Source organism: Vidua macroura, chromosome 1 (assembly GCF_024509145.1).
Source record: "Vidua macroura isolate BioBank_ID:100142 chromosome 1, ASM2450914v1, whole genome shotgun sequence".
Taxonomy (NCBI): Eukaryota; Metazoa; Chordata; class Aves; order Passeriformes; family Viduidae; genus Vidua; species Vidua macroura.
Window position 1 is genome coordinate 35,027,688 of NC_071571.1, and position 24,756 is coordinate 35,052,443.

The 24,756-nt window shown below is 40.5% G+C and overlaps 1 protein-coding gene across 1 annotated transcript in view; it reads left to right on the plus strand.

The window, feature by feature from the left end:
* The window catches only part of PLEKHA8 (pleckstrin homology domain containing A8), a 31,120-nt gene extending 6,949 nt beyond the window's left edge, over positions 1–24,171 (plus strand). The window contains exons 2-14 of the mRNA XM_053981211.1: positions 2,958–3,074; positions 3,711–3,866; positions 5,579–5,703; positions 7,132–7,290; positions 8,186–8,226; positions 8,918–9,075; positions 11,539–11,698; positions 12,107–12,192; positions 12,818–12,876; positions 14,142–14,272; positions 14,770–14,840; positions 16,082–16,143; positions 17,074–24,171. Of these exons, the coding sequence (XP_053837186.1) occupies positions 2,958–3,074; positions 3,711–3,866; positions 5,579–5,703; positions 7,132–7,290; positions 8,186–8,226; positions 8,918–9,075; positions 11,539–11,698; positions 12,107–12,192; positions 12,818–12,876; positions 14,142–14,272; positions 14,770–14,840; positions 16,082–16,143; positions 17,074–17,271 (1,523 nt within the window). The 3' untranslated portion in view covers positions 17,272–24,171. The remainder of the gene's footprint in view (positions 1–2,957; positions 3,075–3,710; positions 3,867–5,578; positions 5,704–7,131; positions 7,291–8,185; positions 8,227–8,917; positions 9,076–11,538; positions 11,699–12,106; positions 12,193–12,817; positions 12,877–14,141; positions 14,273–14,769; positions 14,841–16,081; positions 16,144–17,073) is intronic.
* The last annotated feature ends 585 nt before the right edge of the window (positions 24,172–24,756 follow it).

The following is a 24,756-nucleotide window of genomic DNA, read 5'->3' on the forward strand; positions in this document are numbered from 1 at the left end:
AATGTCAAGTTTGCTCAGTGATAGCTACATCCAGATTTCCTGAAGTGTAATGATGGAAGTAGGCAGATTTTTCTTTCTCTGGAAACTTCTCGAGAAGTAATGAATCCTTAGTAGGCACAGACTGCTTAAATATCTGGTTTTGTAGTGGACAATATCAGATCTTCCAGGTACTGCAGGCACTAACTGTAAGTTTCACACAGGAGTGCGATATGTACTTTAACCAGTGCCTGTGAAGTCATCTGGAATATCTTCACTCTCTTCTGTGGCTGAGACCTTAAGCTACTAATCACTTTTTATTGTGCTTTGTGCTTTATTGGGGATTTTTTTTGTCCCCACCAAGGTCAATTTTTACTGTTAATGGTACTGTGCCTCTAAAATGAGATGTTGGAAGTACAAACTGTATTTTTTCCTGCCTGTGCACCACCAGTGTAATGGACTTAAATTCTTCTTCAAAGTTGTTTTAATGCTGGCACCAGTAAGACCTTAAAAGGTTCAGCTTTACCTTTCCATATGAGGTGAAATCTGGGTGCTGAGTTCCAAAAATTGCAATATTCCTATGACAATTTATAGGACGCAAATAACACTGAATAAACCCAAGATTTGTGTTTATTGGGAGTGCCTAAGTATCTTTTTGCTGCTTTGGTTTTTGTTTTGTTTTTTTTTCATTCCTCCATTCTTCACTTGTCTGCAAAAGTGAAGCTCCTGTAATTAAAGATTGTATCCCTGTGCAGTGCCTATGATTTGTCAGCCACATGCTATTTTTAGCTGGTTGTTTAGGATAACCTTCCCATGGCTGCTGACTCAGTGTCAGTGAGTACCAGGTGGTTAGTGCATCTTCTGACAGAACCTTGCTGTGAGGTTTTTTTTAATTGTTTTCCTTTTACAAAAACATGCTTTTATTAGTGTAACAATTCTGTTCTTAAAATATATATTGTCCTAGGTAAAAATTGTCTATCACAATCTTTTTTTAATATGTATCTAATAATTAAAGAAGAGTTGGCTTCTGCAAAGGAATACAGATAGTTACTCTGTTCCCCACAAAAAACACCAAGACCCAGAACCAAAACAACCAACCAAATAAAAGTCTCAAAAAATATATTCATTTTTAACAATTTTCATTTTAACATATTTTTAACCAGCCTCCAAAGTGATGGAGGCAGAGTGATTTGTATGTTGGCTAATTGATTGCACAGCCTTTGATGGATGGGACACAATTTGGTTGAGCATCAGCTGCAATTGTAAGCTGTAGGACCATGGCTGAAATGATTCATGCGCAGCAGCAGGAGCACCAGACTGAATTAGAGGCTTGTATTGACTGTGGCGCTGTGCATTATTTAAAGAATTGGTTCTGTGCCATTGAGTGTCTGAAGCAATTAACTGCTTCTCTCTGCTGAACAATCACTTCCTTTTTTTGTGAGTTCCCACATATCAGTAGTGACTTGCAGGATAGTTGCTTTATTTTGGAGGCAAGACAAATAGAAACCAGTCTTGCTGATTTTTTTTTTTTAATTTCTCATTCCTGTGATTTTTTCCCCTTTCATATAAAGTAAAGAAGTGTTGAGAGTACTTTGGATTTTTGATATTTTTACATTCTTCTGGGAAATAATGGAAGAGATCTAGAAGGGAATGAAATACTATTTATGTTTAATTTGTTTTCCAGCCACCACAAAGGGTTCAGCAATCTATAAACTGAGTTGGACTGAATGTAGTGGTATTGATTTAAAAAAAAGGTGGGGGTTGCAAGCCAGACTATACTCCTGCTGTTAGCCTAAGGCTTTAGGCCTTTCTAATCTTAAACTGTGTTGTGCTTGGTTTCAGGAGTTATCTGAGGAACCAGTTTCTAGCTGGAAAGGAGCTGTCAATCCTCCAATGTGATACCAGTCCAAGCCCAGCCTGGGCTCCTGCAGCACAGTTCTGGTTGGCAGAGCCCTGGTGCAAGGGACAGCAGAAGTGAAGACCCTCTGCCAAAATATCTAAGAGCCATGTGGCCCACATGGTCTTGTCCAAGTGTTTCTTCCAGAGATGGTTGGCTGGCATAATGTGGGAGTGTCAGAATCTCAATGCATTGGACCTGGCCAGGGAAGCCTGTTGCAGCTCAGTAGATGAAAGCTGCTTTCCTCCAGTGACGTTGCTGCCTCGTTTCTTCTTAAGTTAATGAGCTTGTTGTTTTTAATTAGACATAAACGGCAGCTGTCAGGTCGTGTGTTTGGTTTTATCTTTTCATACTGCTGTAGTGATTCCAAAAGTAGAAAAAAAAAGCATGATTTACTTCTAAAGTTGGGCAGCAAGGTGGGCAAAAGCGCACCCAGAACTACTGGTGTGGGTATAGCCTTGTTTTGGTTCTTCTCTGGGAAGGTATCCAGAAGTGCAGGTCAGTAATTCAAGACTATGTTTTAAGTGGGCAGCACAAGGAGTTTCAAGAGCTGTTGAAAACTGCTTCACTGAAAGATGGTATTCAGAGTGTTCAGCAATCAACAGATCCGCCTCTGCTCGTCTGTTGATTTTTAAGAGATTCTTACACATTGTTTTTCAAGATAACCCTTCCTTCAAGGGAGGAAGACTTGTAAGGCAAGACATCTGGGGTGGCTTTTGGGAAGAGTGAAGAGGTGGGTTGAGGAGTGGTGGAAGGAATTGAGGGGTGCTGCACTGAGAAGGTGGTTGAAAGAGAGAGTGAGTCAGTGATGCTGTGTTAGCAAAACTACTGAAAATGACATATGGCATCTCAAGACACATGCTGCTGCGGTCCACCTGTGTGCAGAACAGACATGTAGGTGTCAGAAAGCAGGGATTATGGTGTACAACATCCAAGTCTGTCCGCAAATCTTAATACTTCAAAGGGTTTCGTTTTCCAGGGGGACTGAGAATATTTGGGGGTATATTTGCAGCAAATCTCAAGTGAGAGAGATGGTGGAATTGCAGGGAGGGGCATAACTGAGAAATGCACTTTTGTTTTTCAGGCTGGCAGCCTCGGTGGTTCCTTCTCTGTGGTGGCATCCTGTCCTATTATGACTCTCAGGAAGATGCTTGGAAGGGTTGTAAGGGAAGCATCCAAATGGCTGTTTGTGAAATTCAAGGTAACTAAGATACAGTAACACTCAGCTGCATTAAGTTTGCCCAATAATGATACATTCAAGATGAGATTTCAGGTGACAAGAGCTATTTGGCAGCTCGATTTCTCTGGTATGTGTTTGCAGTAACTTGATGTATATGGAAATTTTTATACCATAGTATTTTGAAAATGTTGAGAGAACTGCAAGTCTCTAATATGGGTATTCTGCATGCAGGTGGGTCACTGCTTTTCATGAGCTGTGGTGGAACATCACACAGCTTCAAATGACTCCTCATAAGCACAGAGCTGAAGTTAGAAACGTGAATAATAAATTTCAGTACTAGGTCTGCTCAGTCATATTGCCACATTTTTGAGGTTCAGTTAAGAGCTGGAAGCTTGAAAGAGAGGCTTGCCAGAAAAGGATGCCCTTTCCACAAAGACTTTCAGATTATACTGATCACAAAGCTGTCTTTCATAGCTGGACGTGTGTCCTGTCCATTCTCTAACTCAGAAGAGAGTCATAAAATGGCAGTGGGGGAAGCTGGGACCATAGATTTCTCCTCTTTCATTACTGTTTGACCTGCCACCTAACACATCTGTTGGGATGTTTGGTTGGGCTAGGAAGGTCCAGGGGCTTGTCTGAAATCTATGTTGCTTTCAGTTCATCCGGCAGATAACACACGAATGGACCTGATAATCCCAGGGGAACAGTACTTCTATCTGAAGGCAAGAAATGCAGTTGAAAGGCAAAAGTGGCTGGTTGCACTTGGAACTGCCAAAGCCTGTCTGACTGACAGTAGGACACAAAAGGAAAAAGGCAAGAACACCCTTTTGCTGGCACATAATGTTTGCTTTATATTTCCCCATGCTTTCCCTGGTGCATGTACATACAACTTCAGTGTCCAGCCTGTGCTTCAGGTCTTTGGTGCTGCTAAAAGCTAAGACATGTGGGAATATTAACTAGAAGTCTCAGGTGTTAATTCTCAGGGCAGGGATTTGGTAACTTTGTTTTTTTTTTTTTCTTAAAATACACTATATAAAAATAATTTGAAAACCATGTGCTGATGGGTTCTATAAGTACAATGAGTAAATAGGCCCTGGCTAGGGGTCATTGTGATGCAGACAGTACAAGAATGTAAGACCCTCACCTTGTACAGCTGTCTAAATATGATGACCCAGCCTCTCACACCAGTGCCCCTTCAGCTTTGGAGTTCCTCACATGTTTTCATGTTCTAATTGGACTGTCTTCTGCATTTTGAGAATGCCTCAGCAATTAAGAAAAGGTTTGCATTGGGTTCCAGATCTATTAGTAGTCAGAAACTTAAATCTGATCATGGTCAGGCTATGAAAATTAATTCACTTACCACTTTGCTTTCACCAGCAATTGGACTTTCTCCCCTAGTGAAAACCCCTCTTGTTTACAAGTGTAGCATCAGTCACAGAACATTGTGAGGCCTCATGCCTTAACCTTGTTTAACCTTAGCACTATGACTATACAGAAGATGGGAAAACAGCAAATTATTTATGTCCTGAGTAAATGCAGGTGGTGGCAAGCACTTCCTTTCCCTGAGGTGAGGATTTGCTTCTCCTCTTAGCCTTATGTGTGTTATCTCCAGGCTTTGCATCTACTGGTTCAAACTGAGTCAGAATTGAGCAGAAGATGCTACTGTAGAGTCCTTCCCCAGATGGGGATCTGATGTGCAGTGCCTAGAAGCAGAACAAAGTTGTATCTGTAAGGTGACATACAGTAGCACAGGGTGAAAAGCTAGTGATGTATTTGCAGAACTAAACCGTGTTAGTCTTACTAACAGACAATTTCTTTTATAATTCAGGGACTCTAATATCAGAAACATTACTTCTGAAAAATCTCAGAATGACTGTTAATCTTATCTGGATTAGTCTTCTCAATTCTGCACTCTCTGTTTCTCTCTACAAGAAACATATGGACACACTGGAGTGAGTCCAGCAAAGGGCCACTAAGATGATTAAAGGAAATATCTAGTGAGAGAGCATAAAAAAGATGAAGCCAGAGTCTTCTCCCTGACTGAACAAGAGAAAATATGCATGAATTTTTATTCAAACCACTCAATTGAAATATAAGCAAAAATGTTTATGTTGTGAAGATGAGGGAGCACTGAAAGGCTGCACAGAAGAGGTTGTATAGTCTCCATCCTTGGCACTGTTCAAAACCTGACTAGATTTGAGTAATTTGCTCTGACTCTCCTTGAACAGGGGAGTAGGACTAGCTGGTCTCCAAAGGTGTCTTCCAATCTCATCCATCCCATGATTCAAGAATATCTATATTAAATTAATCCCTTTCTGTTGGACAGAATGCATCTTTTATATCCAGTGTTTCCTACCTACCCTATCTAAACAATGCTATTACTTGCAGCTTAAACTACTTTGTGAAAACAAAAATATTATATGTAGTGCTTTTCTCCTATTTAAAAGGCCTGCTAAGACCAAATGTTGTGTACTTGCCTTGCACTGGATACAGTAAATTTAACTTTTCTTTTCTTCAACTTTTAGAGTTCACTGAAAACACAGAAGCCTTGAAGACCAAAATGTCTGAACTTAGACTGTACTGTAACCTCCTTGTTCAGCAAGTGCATAAAACAAAGGAAGCCAGCATTTCTGGTGTGTCAGAACCAGAGGTACAGTTCTATTTTTGTTATAGATCACACATGTAATGTCTTGGGCACATGAGCTTTTCTGGATACCCAATGTAGTGTTCATTCACAGTTAATGTTGCAGCCTCCTTCTGCAGGGAACCTGAGGGAAATCAAGTGCTCACACAACAGTTCTTGTTTACATGGACTATTACTATATTGTTGCAAATTACTTGCCCTTTGTTGGGCTAGCAAGTAGTGAGATGAGATCTGAGATCTGTGATCTAGACAGTAACACCCCTGTAGATGATTCATGTGCTTACAGTGGATCAAAAAAAAGCAAAAGATCCTTTATAAAAAGATAATTTGCATGAAGCGCACATTTTTCTGCCTGAGTCATTAATATCCTGCTCAGCAAAACACATCCAAAACCCTTAAAAGGTCAAGAGATGTTGCAGACCACAAAAAGAGCAAAAGTGATATAAAGAACTGCTTGGTTTGCCTCACTTAAGTTAAAGTTTCAAACCTTGCAAATCTTTGTGACCAAAGAAGCCTCATTTAAGAGGGATCTCCTAAAGACAGTGATCTGCCCTTTGCTTTGAGAGAGAAATGTGTGAAGAAGGATGCACTTCCCTTGCTAGAGAAGCTGGTGTGGAGTTCCAGGATGCTTCCCACTGGAGAGATGGGTCCTCAGATGCAGAACAAGCAGGCAAAACACCTGAAGGTTGATCAAACCTTTGGTTTGATGTCCAAACCATCTCTGTAAAGATACCTGATAAACTGTTTAAGGTGAATTAAAAGACAGTGCAGAAGCCTGATGTGGTGTAAAAATGACTAAAAGGCACTGTTAGAACTTGCAGCTCACAGGTGTTGACCTGTAATGTGGTGTTTATCCTGCTCATATTTCATGCATCTGGGGAAAGACTCTCTTTCCCTGATGTTACTGGCATTTAACTGCAAAGATTTATTGCTAAAAGCATTTCAGCAACAATAACTCACTTTGTAGAGATGAAGAGGCAATGTGATACCTCATTCTGCATTTTTGTCATTTCCAATAATTTTTCGTTCATGAGGTTTTTGAAATTATCATCTGCAGATCGTTCTGCATCAATTTAATTTGTTTACTTTTCATGTCTCCTGTCAATGGTGTTTCCTGGAATGCTGTTGTTGAATACGTTCAGGCTTAGTATTTCATGCACTTATAACACCAATAAGATAACTAAGAGGCATTGATTTCAAAACACAAGCATATTAAGCTGCTTGTACTGAGAGGCTGAAAAGAGTGGTAATACTGCAAGGGGATACAGCCACAGCAATATGTGATACCAGTTCTCTGAGCAGTTGACACATTGAATTTTAATTCATGTTAACCAGAAATCATAGCTGTAGCAGCTGTGGGCTTTGCAGACATGAGTTGTTCCAAATTGGTCTTCTGTGGTGAGTCCATTTCTACCAATTGATTTCTTCCCACAGAGTGAGATTGATATGGGAGCTCTGTTGAAATCAACCTGTGACACTTTCCTGAAGACTCTTGAAGAATGTATGCAGATTGCAAATACTGCCTTTACTTCTGAGTTACTGCATCAGACCCCACCTGGATCCCCAAATTTAGCAGTTCTCAGAACAAGCAAGGTAATGGCCAATATCTTCTCTCAGCCTCAGCAGGGATACTAATGGGTCCTTTTGTAAAAGTAGCATTTGTAGAAGTAGGGAGTGCCTTTTTACCCATATCATAGCTACTGGTCCTACATTGGACATACTCTGCTATTTCTTGTGGTTTGCAAGTGAGGTAGGGCCATTTTTTCAATAAGCAGTGACCAATCTCTTAACCTTTAATGACAGATGAAAGTTATTAAACATTAACTTTCAGGGCCTGAAAGTCATACAGTGGTGTTTCAAAATACCTTGGCTCTACAGCAAGTTTGTCCATGTCGGAGCTCACAGCAATTATTACTCTGTTAAGCTACAGCAGTATTGGATATGTGCTAATATGGCAGTTGGAGCTGATAAGTTTAGCTTTCTAATGAGAAGGGCACTTTGTTGATTCCTGGATCCATAACTATGTATGGAAAACTGGAGCATCTCTGGCAAACAGGAAGTTAAGATCTATGTAGGAAGGTAGATACATGACTGCATCTGAGAAATGAGATTGCTTCACCATATCTGATATCTAGCTTCATGTTTCTTCTATTTTTTCAAAGCTTTTTGATTAAGTAAACAAAACATTGCAAAGGAAGCTTGCTGTGTTGTTTCTCTTCCGTATGGTGTCTCACTTAACACTTGCTAACTAGCTTCTGAAAGAAATTTTATTTTCTTTCTTTTCTTTTTTCTTTTTTTTCTTTAGAATATTGTAATAGTGTAATAATGTCACACCGTTTTCATATTTGTCTGTATACTGCCTCCAGGTCAGAGAATTAGGGAGAGTTTTTTTGCTGACTCCAACTTGTGTTTAATAAAATGTGAAGTTTGAGAAGCATGATACAGTCTTCTTGCTTTAAACAATATTCTCCCCCTCCATATCTTTCAGGTAAAGCACTCTGTCTTGTCCAGTCACACCTCAACAGAAAGGTATAACAGAAGTCTTTACTGTCACTCTCTTTCTAATCTGTGTTTGGTAGTGTCTGTTCTTTCCTTACTGCTACTCTATCCTTACTGGATGCAGGCAGAATTGTGTCACTCTGAGCTGCCTACTTGGAAGCAGGTGAAACAAAGGGATCTGGCTCATCCACTCCATGTCTCTTCTGTATCAGCCCTTTTCCTTTCATTTTTCTCTGCAGTCCACTTGGTGTCTTACTACACAATCACCAGCCAACTCTGTCCCACCCCAGTGCTCCTTCCTGCATTTTAGGTTCCGCTTCATAAGCTCAAAAAATCATTGATGGTGAGCAGACTGATTCCTGGAGTAGGTAGCGAGGATGTATATTTTAAAGTACTAATGAGGGGATATTCTAGAAGTTACAATACCTGCCTGCAATTTTCTTTTATGTAATTGTATTTTTTTATTATGTACCTTTTTAGTAAAGATCATTGTAAATATACTTGAACTCTGCAAGCTGAGGTTGAGTCTTTAATCCTCCCTCTTTGCTGCAAAAAGCTGCCTCATTCTTGTTACTATTTTAGACAAGTTCTTTGCTCAGAGCAGCCTGCGACAGCCTATAACTTCTGTCAACTATTTTTCTCTTGTTATTTGTGTGTTCACAGGAGGAAGCTTACCATGCAATGCTTTATGCACTGAATATTATTCTTTCCCTTTCTACAGGCAGGTGGAATTGAACCCCTGTGAAAATGGCTGTGTAAAAGCAGAAATTAAGCATCAAGAGCAAGCAGTTATTAAAAGTATGGAATGTTTAAACTTGGAAACAAATGAGGGGGCTGGTGATGTTTATGTTGAAGATCATGTAGCAAAGGATTTGGCAGGTAAGTATATGCACAGTCTTTTGTCCAGAATGATTATTCTATAGGTGTAAATTAAGGAAGGTGTAGGCTCCCTGTGAGACTGCTGATCCCTGACTCCCAGGAGAGGGAATATCAGTCTTTTAGTCTGATACTGCCTCTTGGAAGTTTTCTCAGCATAGCTCCTGCTGCCTTTGTTGCTGGCTAACTTGGGACTGAATGGAGAAGGAAATCCAAAATTTGTTTTTGGACAAGTTGAGGCTCTCCAGGTGCAGATTGAAGCCTGGCAGGGCTTGGGTTCTCCATGTACTGTGGGCAGACACATTATTCCCTGCTAGTATGTAGGGCTGCAGTGTCAGGAGGGGCTGTGGAAGCTTTGTCAGCGTGTCTGAGGGCTTGAACTTTTAGTCACTCTTGATTGCTCTGACAAATATTTACAGAAAATTAACCCTTTTTCTGCAACTAAGGGTATCCTAAAAAGCATCTTATTTCTTCCTTTATCTTAGCAATAGTGTGAAAGTTAGATTTACGTGTGACTTCAGTGAAATACTGTTGAACTAATTCAGTATAAAATTCCCTCCAACGTGGTTATATTATTAAGGGCTGCTGAACTTAATTTGGATAACTATTCATGTAACATGATTTTTGCATATCCTGTTGAATGGACTGTACTGTTCTTGAACAGTGGTTTTCTCTGCCTGGCTGTTATTCCAAAACATAAATATGCAGTCAGTGAGTCAGGAGAAGTTTTTAAGTCCAAGTTAATGTTGATAGTAATTTTGCCCTTATAGGTTCTCTTTGGAGTTTTTCCCATTTTTGGGGTTGGTACTACATAATGTGGCAAGTCCCTGCAGAATAACACATTTAGCATAATATCAATAAAACAGCACTAAAGCAAGGGCATCAAACTAATTCAAGTTTTTGGTGTCATTTAAGTACTGTGATTCCTGTGCACGAAAGAGAAAAGGCTACTCCCTGTTTGGTACACATATTTGAGCTGCAGAATTTTGCTGTCAGTATGGGGTGGAGTTAGGATATGCAGGGCCATCCATATAGGATGGGCTGACCCAGCCAGCCCATGGGCTTTGTCTTGCTGATGGCTGTAGCTGGGTGTTCCCTCTTGACCCCAAGAGCTCTGCCCCATTTCAGATACTTTTTCTTCCCTCTCCCCTTTTTTAAGAGCAGTCAGTCTTTAAAAGTGCTTGAGCACGTAAGTCCCATAGCAAATTTCTCTGTCATTTAGGGCTTACAGTGTTTGAGTTTGAAATTTCAGAGGACCCAGGGTTTTTGCATAGCAGTCCTGCAGTGTCACTGCAGACCTGGGCTGTTTCTCTACTCCCCAGCCTATGCGGCTTGGTGAAGGACAGATCAGTGGCATCACTCAAACCTCTGTCATTCCTTGACAGAGACACTTGGCTTATGAATGTCAGTGGTGTCTGAGGCCAGAGAATGGCTGGTCTGGGTATGAGGGATTTTCTTTTCATCCAGCACCAGGTTTGTTCAGTGGTTCTGCAACTAATAGGCACTACTGTAAGCCTGCTTGCAGTTGTCACCTGGAGGAAAAGAGTTCCTTGTAGCTTGATCTCTTCAGCCAGAAGCTCAGTTCTGCTTCAGGTCTTTCTCTAATCCTCACTGACACTTGAAAGTATTCCTTTCCTGGAAAGGCAGGTTCCCTGGGAAATTCTGGATGGTAGTTTGACAGTCTGGCAGCAAGATGTGCTGTAGCTATGATTGTATGATGCAGATGCTGTGAATCATTTTTGCTTCTTTATTTGTTCTCTGAAGCTCTCCATGAGGTAAGAAGGTCTTACCATGTATGGGATGTATATGAAAGATTTTGTCTTTCCTTTGTCTTCCTTGTGCTGTATGTGAAACAGATGTACTTGGCCCCAAAGAAGAAATAAAGTAGACCACAGTGGGGAGGATGTACCTGGAGCTTTTTCTGGGAAACTTTAAAGATATTTGTAGAAATCAGGGAGAACATAGCAGCCTTTGATACCATACAAGTGTCCATCTGAGCAGCCAGTTTGCTTACCTATCAGAAGGAGTAAACATGTTGCTATTATTCTTTTGTTTTTGAAAATGCACTGTGGCACTTCAACAATACTGGGAAAGTTACAACCATGTGAGAAGTAATCTTCCTTTCAAGGAGATGAGTCAGCTGCCTTCTGCACCAAATTGCTTCTTCAGTGCTCTTCTTTCTCACAAGACTGCCCTTGCTGAGGTTGTGTGGGCTCACCTGTACTGCAGCCTGGTGCTTGGTCTGTCTGATTAAAAGACGTGGGGGGGTTGACTGATTGAAATGTGGTCTGAGCACCTACCAAACCTGCAGTGAGAGTAGTGGTGCTGGCAGGGATGCTTTTAACTTGTATTACCCAGATATCCAAGTGCCTTCCTTCAAATAGAAAAGCATTTTGATGAAAAGGAATAACAATATGTGTATGTAACTGGGTTTTTTGTTTTTCTTTTGTTTCCTATAAATGTTAGGCCTTAAAGACGATGGAGAGGACAAGCTGCAAGCTGTAGAAGGCTCTGGTGCCCACAAGTTGCTGCAGTCAGAAACAAATTTTTTAAGTGGATTGACCTTGTGTGAGGAAGAAAGAAATGAAAATGATTCTCCTACCTTTTTCAGTGTCATGAGCAATAGGTAGTACAGATTTTTATTAAAAAGATTATTGCAACTTAATATTAAGCCTTAAAATGACTTATTTTTAAGATTTTCTGTCTGTAAAGCTGCACGTACTGAGATTATTTGACAAGACTGACTACAGCACAGTAATTGGAAGAAGGTATCTTTTGTAAAATTAGCTGTACAGAGTTAAGTGGGAGGTTTTTCCTTGTTTGTAATTGCAAGCCTTGCTTGCACACCACCCAGTGTGTGTTCTCTGCAGTCAATTACTTTAACATAGTAAAACAAAAGCCATGTTGGTGGTTTCAGGTCTATAAATTTTACCTCTATGCAAATGACTTGGGCAGGAAATCTAATTTTGCTTTTGGAAGTTACATAAAAAGAATTGTTATGGTAACAATATTTTCTGCTTGTCCTGGACACCAGGTTCAGTGATATTGAGCTTCGGGAGGAAGAAGGCATACCAACAGAAGAGTTCCTGGAGTCATGTTATGCAATTGTGCCTGTTCTGGGTAAGCAGCTTCTTTTCTTCTGACTCCTGACTGCTGCTAGCAGCAAGCAAAGGTGGAGCAGTTGGGTTGGACAATTTGTTTCCTCACTTAAGTGATATAGTAGAACCAGTACCAGCAGAATCAGTTTGACTAGTACCAGAACATGTTTCTGACCCCTTTGCTTTAAAGAGGATCCACTCATTTAGATAGGACCCACATATAAACTGTTTGGCAATCTAGGTGTCTGTATGGAACAGTGATTTCTCCCCCTCAAAAAAGCAGCATAGATGCTTTACAGTCTAGTACAGCACACCATCAGCTGTACTCTCTTATTTGTTTTTTCCAAAGACTTTGATCTTCACCCAGCACAACCCCCCACCAGCTTGACCCCTGCATCTAGTGGATGTGATGGCCCTGTGAGCACACAGCCTTTTGAAAACTTCTAAACTGTAGATCAGAGTATTTTAACACATGTAGCAACTGGGATGGATTGGTTCTACTCCAGAGAAAAAACATTGGTTTATCATTAATTTAGTATTTTCCTGCAATTTAGAGGGATTGTTAAAAGAGTAAATGAAATTATTTTTACTAAAGCATGAGAACTGAAAAAAGACACAATTTTAAAACATGGCTTTTTTTTCCCTAGACAAGCTGGGACCAACTGTTTTTGCTCCAGTTAAAATGGATTTTGTAGGCAACATCAAGGTAACAACTTCTAGCACTGATTTTCATTTTTTTAAACAAAATATCTACTTTAGACACTAGTGTTCAAGAATCTTTGTGGTAGGAGCCAATACTGGAAGGTTATTTAATATTTGATAATGTTACCATCTGTCAGATTAAAGCAATGAAATGCCCCTAATTCTGTTCTGACAGTACATGCTGTGTTTAATAAATCCACTTGTATGCAAACTTATAAAATACTTGATTGACTGCCAAGTAAAACATCTGTTACACCTAATGAATATGACTTTGATCCTGAGCTGTATAGGTTATATGTCACGATGTGATGTTAGACATGTTGACTTTAACCTGTAAAACAAATGGAGGGGGTGAAGGAAAACTCCTTTGCTCAATCAAGTAGGATTGAGAAGCAGTTTAAGAAGCAGTTTCTCAGCAGACTGGGGCAGGCCATGCAGGCTTGGTTCTTGTTCTGGAAGTTCTTCCAGCTTCAAGTACCTTCAAGAACCTTTGAAATACTGGTTATGAGACAAAATGTCTTCATAGCAAGACTTTTCGTAGCATTTTCCTTCAAGAAAAAAAAAATAAAAGGTATCTTCTGAGTGTATGCTAAAGGAATATTATACACAATCAGATTTGTTTGGTTACTTATCTTATAGAAGGTAGCCACTGGAAAACTGAAAATAGCAAGAGAAAAGAATGCTATTTAAAAACCTATAACACAGAATATTTATTGTCAAGTGATAAGCAGTTACTCCTTTAATGTAGAAGAAAAATCTGTTTGTATACCCCTTATATATTGTCTCTTTTGTTTGTATGAAGAGATGTGTATAGAAACATGGGAATAAATGGAAACCATAGACATGCTAAGCACTGCTAAGTGTAATAGTGAGAGTTTGCAGTGGTCAGAACGTAGATTTTGCTTGTAGTTGAAGCTCTGGGCAAATGGGACTTTGCTTGAAGAGCAGTTTGAATTAACTCCTTTCCTCCAGTGGGGAGAATGTCATGGGAACTTCAAGCATTTTGTTGGATAGAAATGGTAAGTCCCATGTAAATTTTTGACTGAGATGCTTTATTTTGGTTGTGTTAGCCAGATTTGTTTGAGGTGTGCCCTGGGATGGCATGCCCAGCATGTGAGAGCAGCCATGCCATGCCATGGGGAGCATGTGACATCCTTGGGAATCTGTAGTATCTCTTAGCAGGGAAGGGTCCTGGTGAATGAGGGGGTATTTATAAGCCCCTGTTGGGCCTTAAAAAACCTAAAACTTTGCCTATTATGTTCTTTCCAGAAAATAAACCAGAAATTTATAACCAACAAAGAAGAGTTTGATACCCTTCAGAAGATTGTGCTCCATGAAGTGAATGCAGGTGTAGCACAAGTTAGAAACTCTGCTACAGAGGCTCTCCTGTGGCTGAAAAGGTATTGGCCTTGTAGCTGCCTTCACTGTGAACTGCTGGTGTAATGAGGGGCCTTTCACCAGTGCAGGCTTATGTACATGGGGCAGGCTGGTTACTTCCCACAGGCTCCATCAATCCAAACTGGCCAGCTTCAAGATTAATGTGTTTTCTGTGGTTGTATCACCGCAACTTTGCCAAAAGGACTGAAAAAAACATTGCAGGCAAACTTCTTTCCAGTAAAAGTGAAGTTACAGTGAATGACTGACTGATCCTACTTGGCTAGGGCATCAAGCAGATGATTTCAAGCTGCAGCAGGTACATTTAGCAAAGTGTTTTTCCCTTGGACTGGGAGAGAGGTTGGAGGAGGTGGCTGCAATGTTGTTCAGATTGAAATTGACTTCTTAATACCGAGTTTTATTGCACTTTGGAGTTGTATTGCAACTTTGGGGGCTTTGTTATACTTTGGATTACTTTTTTATAAACATGGTTTCTTTTTATTTCATGGATTCATCCTGGCAGAGGTTTAAAGTTCTTGAAAGGGTTTTTGACGGAAGTGAAGAATGGGGAAAAGAATATCCAAACAGCTCTGAGTAAGTGCCACTTGTTTCATTCTTCATGTGCTTCTAAATTCACATACTTGGCTACTTTCTTCTTGTTTAGAACTTGTGTCTTCTTTTCTTCAGTGGCTGATCAGGCAAGTGATCCCTAAGACATAACATTTTTGAAAACTGCAGTTTTTTAAAATGGCTGCCTTGAGATGGATTACTAGATAACTGGTAAATGTCAATTCATTAGCAAATAAAGATTCCTTTAATTGGCATACTTTTGGCAGAGGAGACAGTCAAGTGCTTTGACTCATTCAAATGTCTCTACTGGTTTGCAGTGGGAGCACTTCCAAATGTATAATTGCTGTTTTGTTAGTTTTCTAGTTCCTTGTGTAATTTGCCATCATTCTTTGAAATCGCAATTTGGCTGTGAATTGCCTGCATGAATTAGAAGGGAGGTTGTAACAAAGAAGGATTTTTTCCAAATACACAATTTCTGACGCTTTCTTTGTCAGGCTACTGGCCACAGCAAGTCCAAAACAAAATACAAACCCCCCCTTAGACTTGACTTGGCTACTCCTGGGCAAGACCTTCTCTATATGCATGCAGTATAATGTTGTAATAATCCTTTAAACCAACCTCACAACAGCTTTTTAAAAATCTTTTTATATTGTCTTCTTCTACACAGTGAAACATTTGCCTTACAGGATTAGTAGAAAGAACTACTACACTGAAGTATGTAACAGCTCTTGGAAGTGAGGCTGTAAATACATTGCTACCAGATATGGGTGTTAAACACCATGGAAAGTGATTAGGCACTTATTTGACCTGAATCTGAAGGCTTCAGCACTGAACTGCTCCTTGAATTGCTCTGTGTCTGCAGCAGAGTCATGTTGGTTTTTTTTTTTCTACTTTTTCATTCCCTTTCTTCCCCTGAAATGCCCTTCTATATCTGTACCACCACTGCAGCTTTGGTTTACTGTTGGAATTGCACTCCATACAGTATTTTCTTAGACTTTGCATTAGCCTTCCTGTCTGTTAGAACACTTACTTGCTGTGGATGAGTTGAAGGGGATTTGACAGCAGAGCTGAGACCCCAGCAGAAATCCCAAATCTGTCATCTCCTCTCAGTCAAAACTTTGGTACTCAGAGACAGCCATTATTTACATTGAGTGGCAAGAATATACCCTTGAATAGTCATTTCTAAGCTCTGTGTTCTCTTTGTGATACAAACTTAAAATTGCCGTACATCTATCTCTTGATTTTTTTTTTTTTTCCCCTTTAAGACAATGCTTATGGAAAGACATTACGGCAGCACCATGGTTGGGTTGTCCGCGGGGTCTTTGCAGTAAGTATTTATCTTGGCTGCTGATAGAGCTGGGGGTCTTGTTCATGTGATCTTATATTGTGTGTAATGAATAAACTGTGTTAAAATTCTAAGTATTAAAATGAATAGATTCCTTTGCCAGACCTTATTTTCAAAGTGAGGATTGTGGCTTTCAATATGTTTAGTACTGGACTTTCAGGGTGGAGCCTGATATCTAGAGATGAAGCAGGCAGATTGCACTTGCATGCACAAATTTTTAATTATGTGCTTTTGAGCACAGTCTTGCAGGGCTATTAAATGAAGAAAAGAGGCTTTGGGGTTGCTTTTTTGAAGATTGGTCTCTCTTTGAATATGATGAATATTCAGACGAGGTTAGCACAGTGTGTGGGGGGAGTTGAAGTAGAATATATTGGCTAGAGGAAATTTTTCGTCCAGTCTGGCAGCTCCCCCTTGTGTCTGTCATGGGAAAATTATCACTGAAATTAGAGAAGGCAAAAGAAAACCTCATCCAGACAGTCATGACTTTAAGAGAACCAGAATTGTTGGAGAGAGCTTTCTGAAGAGTGTGTTGAGAATTTGGTGATGGTGTGTAACACTGGGTTGGGAGCTCCCCTAACAAACTATACTTAATTTGGGGCTTGTATTTAATTAATTTCTGATGTGCTCAATCTATTTATAGAAAATACGATACGCAAATACTTTCTAAAAGCATGCCATCTCTGAAGATATCTTTAACTGGGGATCTAGACAAAAATAATAAAAAATAAATATTTTATAAAGTTAACCTCCCTTCTAGTTAAAATTCTCCTAATTTAATCATGTACACATGATTAAATTGAAGCTATGAAGTCTAAATGCAAAGAGGGAAGTCTTAGAAGTTTTTCATGGCTTTAGTTGTATTTCTTTTCCCATTCTCTGTTGCAAATCTAAAAGCTTTGTTTCTTCTCCCAGTTAGCTTTAAGGGCAGCTCCAACGTATGAAGATTTTGTGGCAGCTCTGTCTGTAGATGAGTGCGATCCTCAGGAAGAAACATTTTACAAAGGAATGCAGAGAGACCTCAACATTTACTTACCAGCCATGGAAAAGCAGCTAAATATCTTGGACACTCTCTATGAAGTACATGGTTTAGAGTCAGATGAGGTGGTATAACTACAGCAAGACCACATCTTAAAAATTCAGGGACTGTGTCTGTTAACAAAGATTTCTTCCATTTTGGTTTTGGGACATCATTTCTGTTAATTGTATCTTTTCAGGTGGAAAGGGTGTTGAGTGTTTTGGGAGAAGGGTATGTGTGATTTTTATCTTTTCATTATGCTTGTGTTGCATTTAAATGCAGAGGTACTGTCTCTCTTTGTATCATAACTATGTCCGTGATGAATGTTTTTGACTGTTTCTCTTCTGCCTGTGCACCTCCTCTTCTCTTCACCTCATAAAAGTAACAGGGCAGAATTTGGCCTTTGCTGCTGTACCTGAGGAGAGACCTGCTCATGCAGCAGAGCTGTTGGGTCACCAACACGGCACCCAGGCAGGTGCAGCTGCCTCTGACTTTCCCATTCCCCGTGTCCATTCCCTACCGTGGTGTAGGAGGGTAGTGAGAGTTATTGTTACCCTGGTAGAAGAAGTAGCAGATGTGGTGAGTTTGTCCCTGGTAGCAGATGTGGTGAGTTTGTCCCTCAATTTCGGTTGAAACTCTTTAATGCAAATAATACATTTGCATTAAATATAACATAAATATTTATTAAATTAAATTTTTTAATCCAAATATTACCGAGATCTTCACCACAGGTGTATGTGGCTGGTGGTCTGAGTGGCCCCAAGGTCTAGCCTTTGAAACAGGATGTTGTGTTCCCTGACCAGCTCCCAGTATGTGCTGTGGCTTCCCTGCCATAAAAACCTTTTAGGTTTTAGGGGTTTCTTGAATCAAATTCATGCAAAACTGTAATGCTTGCTTTTAAGTTGAGTACAGCTAGCAGTTTGAAAATCAGATATCATGAAAATCCTTCCTAGACTGTCATTATGGGCAGAAACTTAATGCAAGTGGACATGAAATGAGTAAGGGGAAGCTAAAATTTGTGATGAGCTTTTAAACATGGGACCAATTACAAATCTCGAATTTTGAAATTATTTAGAAGTGACAAAAATTTAAGAAGTATTTCCCCTTTTTCCCATTTTGCTGATACAGATACAAACATGTCTGTTAGCATTGCTGCTATTAAAAATAGTGAAGAACCCCCTTTAGCTAGTGATATGGTTAGCAACAAAATTTCTAGTTGTGTTGATGACCAGCCAGAAGGCTGTCTGTGAATTACTGACTCCCAGTTCAAGGCATAAGCAGGTCTCTCTGTGTTGACCTAGGGCTTCAGATGGCTTTGTACAAAGAGCTGAGTTTAACTCCTGTGCAGGCGTTCTAGTACCTCTGCTAGTGAGGTACTTAGAATTAATAAGTTTCCATAAATACAGAAGGCAGTGTTGCCATACTCACAGAAGTAGTGCTGGCTTTTGCTAGGCTAAAACCAGTTTTAGTAAAATGAATGTACTGCAGACCTGCTGCCCTGCATTGCTCTGTGACAGGAGCCTCTGCACACTGAATACTTGATCCTTTCTAAAGAGCCTAGCATTCTGAGCTTTAAGAAAAGCATGTGATACTTGAAGAAAAGGCCAACATCAAACTTACTGTATAAAGAAAGATACCAGGACTCTAATTAGGCATTCACAGAGTTATAGAATATGCTGTGTTGGAAGAGACCCAAGGGGTCAGGATCATCAGGCCCAACTCCTGGCCCTGCAGAGGACACCCCAAGAATCCCATCGTGTGCTGAGAGCATTGTCCAAAAGCTACTTGAACTCAGACAGGCTCGGTACTGTGACCATTTCCCTGGGGAGCCTGTTCCAGTGTCCAGTCACCTTCTGGGTGAAAAGCTTTTACCTGGTATCCAACCTAAACCCTGACTAAGCTTCAGTTCATTTCCTTGAATGCCATCACTGGTCATGAGAATGAAGAAATCAGTGTCTGTTCGTCTCTTCCCCTTGTGAGGATGCTGAAGACCACAGTGAGGTCTCCCCTCAGTCTTCTCTTTTCCAGGCCAAATAGACCAAGTGACCTACCTCCTCACCAGGCGACCAGACCCTCCTCATCCTCCAGACCCTTCACCATCCTCATGGCCCTCCTTTGGAGAGTCTCTGACAGGTTAATGGGTTTTTTTATATTGTGGCACCCAAAACTGCCCGCAGCACTCAAGTTGAGGCCACCCCAGTGCAGAGCAGGACAGTCCCCTCCCTTGCCTGGCTGGCCATGCTGTGTCTGCCCCCCAGGACAGGGTTGGCCCTCTTGGCTGCCAGGGCGCTGCTGACTCGGATTCAGCTTGCCATCAACCAGGACCCCCTAAACTCTCTGCAGTGCTGTTCTCCAGCATTTCATTCCTGTCTTTGCACACGACCAGGACAGGTGCAGAGTCTGGCACTTGCCCTTGCTAAACTTCATGCATTCGGTGATTGCCTCTCTCCAATTTGTCAGAGTCTCTCTGCAGGGCCTCCCTGCCCTCAAGGGAATCTCAGTTTAGCTTGTCCCACTTTGGTTGTTGGCAAACTTACTTAGCATCTCTTCCAGTCCTGTGTCCAAGTCATTTATGAAGATGTTGAAAAGCACAGGGCCAAGCATGGGGCCATGTGGCACTCCACTAGGGACAGGACATCAGCCTGATGAGTCACTACAACCGTTTGTGCCCAGCCCTTGAGCCAGTTGCTCACTGATCATGTAACGTGCTTATTGAGCTGTGTGCTGGACATCTTGTCCAGGAGGATACTGTGAGAGACAGTGTGAAAAGTGTTGAAAGTTTTGCTGAAGTCCAAAAAGATGACATCAGCTGGCTTTCCTAGATAGCTAGGTTACCCTGTCACAGAAGGAAATCAGTTTTGACAATCAGGCTTCCCTCTCATGAAGCTGTGCTGGCCGTGACCAGTGACTGCATTATCTTTCGGGTGTTTTTCAGTACCTCCCAGAACAGTCCTTCCCATTATTTTACTTGGCACTGAAGTGAGACTGACAGGCCTGTAATTTCCAGGGCCCTTCTTCTTCCCCTTCTTGAAAATCAGGACAATGCTTGCCAGCTTCCAGTCAGCTGGGACCTCTCCAGATTCCCAAGAGACTGTTTAAATAGTGTGACTTCTTGCTCTGTCATCTCTGGGTTTTACCCATCTATACTTCCTAGGTACTCAAGAGGGATCAGAAAGAATCAGGTTTTTGTTTTGTGGATTTTCTTAAATTAAGTATGTGTATGAATACACAGTCAAAACTTTTGACCAAAGCTCTATTTGATTATGTCACTACACAGTGCTAAAAATGAAGCTGAAAGCTTTTGGAATTCTGTTGTCTGCTGCTTCTAATCATGAATCCAAAGAAACCACCCTGTAGGAGAACAACCAACTTTCCACCCTGTGTGGTTTCCTCACGGTTTTCAGTGGGAAACTTCACTGTAACAGTTTTTAGCTGAATGGTCTGGAAAGATAATGGAGACCACATTTCCATGAAATATCAACTAGGTTACGGGAAGACCAGGAAGAGATCCCTCTTCTCTATAAATTAACTGTCAGATCACAAAAAAAAAATAGAATTCTTTTTTGTTCTTAAATTTTTCTAGTAGTAGGAAAGTATATTCAGCTCAGAGTATTTGGAGGTATTTTTGGGGTTTCTGTTTTGTTTTGGTTTGTTTTTTAACTAGCAGGAGAACCACTAGTTTGTTGGGTGTGCATCAGATGCAAAATTTGTTTCAAAAAGTCAGGAGGCTTTATTTTGTAGGTAAAGAACAGCTTCATTGGGCCACTAGCTCCAGTTACTATGTTCTACCATTCTTCTGTCATCCAACAAGCAAGGAGAGTGTTCCACATTAAATACTCTCTAATCGGCATGGCATCCTACTTCAGAGCAGGCTTTCTCATCTTGCTCTTCTGTGTAAAGTTGTTTTTTTCTGAACTCTGGAAATGGTGCTTGAGAACGTTTTTAGGGGACCGTGGCTCCAGGAGACCCCTCTGTGCTTGTTATTAAACAGGGGCCTTGCAGAGAATGAATTGAGCAAGGTCTCCTTGCCTTCAAAACTTGCACTTCTCCGTGCACTGCTCTTGCAGGGCATTGAGCACTTCTAAGACTTCTGAATGCTATCTTTGCAGTCAAACCACCACTGAGAAAGAAACCCAGGCAGCATGTTGCAGAGCTGAACTCCAAGTTACACTTCTCAGGATGTAGTGGGCCCGATGACCAAGTGGAAGCAAATGCACTGATAGACAACTCACTGTTTTTTTCTGTGGTGTCAGTTTGGCAAGCAGAGAGGATGGCATTAGAATAATTGTAGATAACAAGCAACTAATTTTTGGCCTTCAAATTTAGAATTGGAGAGAAGGTCGGTGTTTTCTGTTTCATCTGTCTGGTTTGTTGATTAGTTAGGGTTGTTTTTTTCTTGTGGTTCTTTTTTTTTTTTTTTTTTTTAATGGCTGACATTTATAACTGACCTGCACACTGATAGAGATCCACATAACTCTCAGATAACAGCACCCTGGCTCTCTATACTTCACATGAACTGCTTTGGTTTCTTAAGCTAGTCTGAAGTTTTGCATCCCTTTCCTTTAGAAATGCTTTTGGCTGTTTCCTTCAATGTCTAACAGTTGCATATTCTCAGGGATTTTACTTACCCAAGGTGAAATAAGAGTAATCACAGCCTCACCCTAGGGGGGAGAAAGGCTGCTTTTCGTGAAGTTAGTATAGCTGAGTGTAGAAGTCTGATACAGGGTATGAGACAGGCAGTGTCCGTACAGTGTGCATCCTTGCTGAGACATGGTAAATCCCAAAGCAATCTGATAGAAGTGCTATAATTGCAGTCAGCAGATTTGAATAGAGATCATGAACACATCTTTGTTACATAATGTCATTGGCATTAGAGCAGAACTCTCAATTGCAGTCGAGTTCTGCTTAGCAATCGGATACTTTTATTTATTTTATTTATTTTGTGGGTTTTTTTATGGGTTTTTTTTTTTTTTTTTTAAGCAAGCTGTGTTCTGGAGTCCCCTCTGCTATTCAAAGACACCATACTCAGTTCCATATTGAAGTTCTGTGACGTTACAATTGTGGAATATGAACTGCATTCTCAAGTACTTTAGTGTAAACATAACAGTCATTGAAACATGCCGTCTTGACACTGTTGTGCTGTGGATCTCCCTTTAACAGATGCATTTAAAGCTAAGGGCCATGTACCTTCACTTACAAGCTTTTTGTAAAGCATCATCAGGATTTAAGTTAACAGCTGTTTGCTTTTAAAATCTTTCCTAATTTGAAAAGTGTTGCTTAGTTGGTTGGACATGTAAAAAGTATGCCCAAAATCTGCCCCAGGTGTTTGCAACCTGCTTTGGCAAAGGGGTGTGGGCTGTTATAGAAAAAAGTGCTACATACGTCCGTATGCTGTACCTTCTAACCCTTTCTTTTCATTGTCACTTCAGCTTTTGTGAAAACCTTTAGGGAAGCTTAAACTGTCTTTCAGATACCAGGAAGGATCATTAGCATGTTCCTACCTGGCTGCCTTGACCTTTTTCCCCACTTGGTCCTTCCTTTCTATCCACTGTCATCTGCTTTGCTACGAAAGCTGTTGCTATCACAGCAAAGCAGGATGTCTTATAAGGCATGCAAATATAAACTCAGATATTCAGAAATTAATTCTTTGGCAGGCAGTGTAAATTGGGACATTTCAGACTTGGCTTTTCTGCCTCTTAGGGATGAAAGCACAAGGTTTTTTTGTTTTGTTGTTTTATTTTGTTGTTTTAGTTTATTTATTTCTCTTCTCTTGCCTGCATAGCACAGATAGCAAAACAAAAAAAAAGCAGTGTGGAAATAACTGAATTCATGCCTTGTTGGTACCTTCTGTAGCTCCCTGGTGAACAAACCTTGTAAACTTCTGCTTGCTCTAAGCAATATAAAACATCCCTGGTGCAGGAGGGGTGTCATAGTGCACTTACTGGCTCTGAGCAAACCCAGGCCATAGCTGATCCTGCTCACAGTTGACACAAGGATTTAAGCACTTGCTTTGAAGTTATGACACAGGCATATGCTTCACTTACACACACGTGCACCATCCCACTGGCATGCAGTTCTTCAAAATGCAGTCTTAGATTGTCATTTTTAATATCTGTTTCTTGGTGTAAGATTTCTCCCCCACATACTTTGGATGTGCTAAAGCTGGATTTTTTAAATATGAAACTTTCTTGTTTTCATTTCCTTATTTCTTCTTAACACTATGTTAACTTTCTTTTGCATTTCAGCATTCAAGAAGTCCAAAAGTTATTGATTCCTCTATTTAAAGCCATGTTGACATATTGAGATTTATGTCTACTTGAAACTAAATTATTAAATTGCATTCCAGAATACAATAATTAAACTGAAAACCAAGGCAGCTTGCTTTTATGGTTTCCTTTCCTATCTTCTTTTTTTTCAAGCCAGTTTTGGGCATACATCTTTATCAATGTCAAGCTAAGTTTAATGTAAGCCTTACTTTGCATACTAAAATATATACATACTGGAATAGATTTAAAGACAAAGAGAAGGTATATTGCCTCACACTTTAAATTTACTGAATTCTAAGGGCTTGTTCGTGCTGCCCAAATCACCTCTCTCAGTGTAAGCTTTGCACAAATTGTGCTGTCATAAGCAGTTCAGTCTGAAATACTCTGAAGTTTCCAGTCTGCATCATGTGTCAAATCATACAGTGTCTGTCTCTTCTTTTGGAGCATTTTTAAGACTTTGACAGACTTTTATATTATTTCATTATAATAAACTTATTTTAAATAAGCATGTTTTTAAATCTCATTTTCTCCTTGCATGGATTTTGTTTCTTTTATTACAATATAGGGCCTAAAGTGCTCTTCAGGACTCCATTTGTTATGGTTACTGTGTGAACAGTTGAAACCAGTATGTTTCTGGTTGACAGAAACTGCCTGTATGTATCTTTGTATGAAGAATGTTAACACACATGAAGCCTGTTCAGACTGTGAGAATAAAAGCTGTGTCTGGCACATAGTTGTGGGTCCTTGGCCAGTGTAAATATGGGAAGATTGTAGTTACTAAACCCAGCTGGTCAGTGTGAGAGGAATTTGTATTTTCAAATTACATGTATTGTTTGTCCTTGGACTTGAATCTCTTCCATAGAGCTTTCAAAGGCTTCAGCAACTCCTGTGTGCTCATCTCGAGATGCGAGTAAGGACTGGCGCCCCTTAATGCGGGTGGAACGTATCCCTTTCTTCTCCCTTTTCTTTCTCCATCTGAAGACAGCATGGACCTGACAGCAGAGCTGTGATACCCAGTCGTGTCTCTAGCAAGGGCAAGTCCCTCTGTTAAATGGCAACAACCAGGCAGAAAGCTGGGCTGTGGCAGAGGTATTTTCTCAACAGGAGAGCCCTTGCCTATGCCTAACCAGCCCTGTGGCAGGGGTGGGATGGGCTCTTCATATCCCATTGCAGCAGCACTGCTCAGCTAGAGCTACTGTCTCCCATGGGATGCAGGAGATTCTGTGCCCTTCTAATTGCAGTTGGCCCCAGAGCGTCATCTTTGGAAAGGCCACGAGTTGTATTTGCTTCAGCAAGGGCTGAGCATGAGTGGTC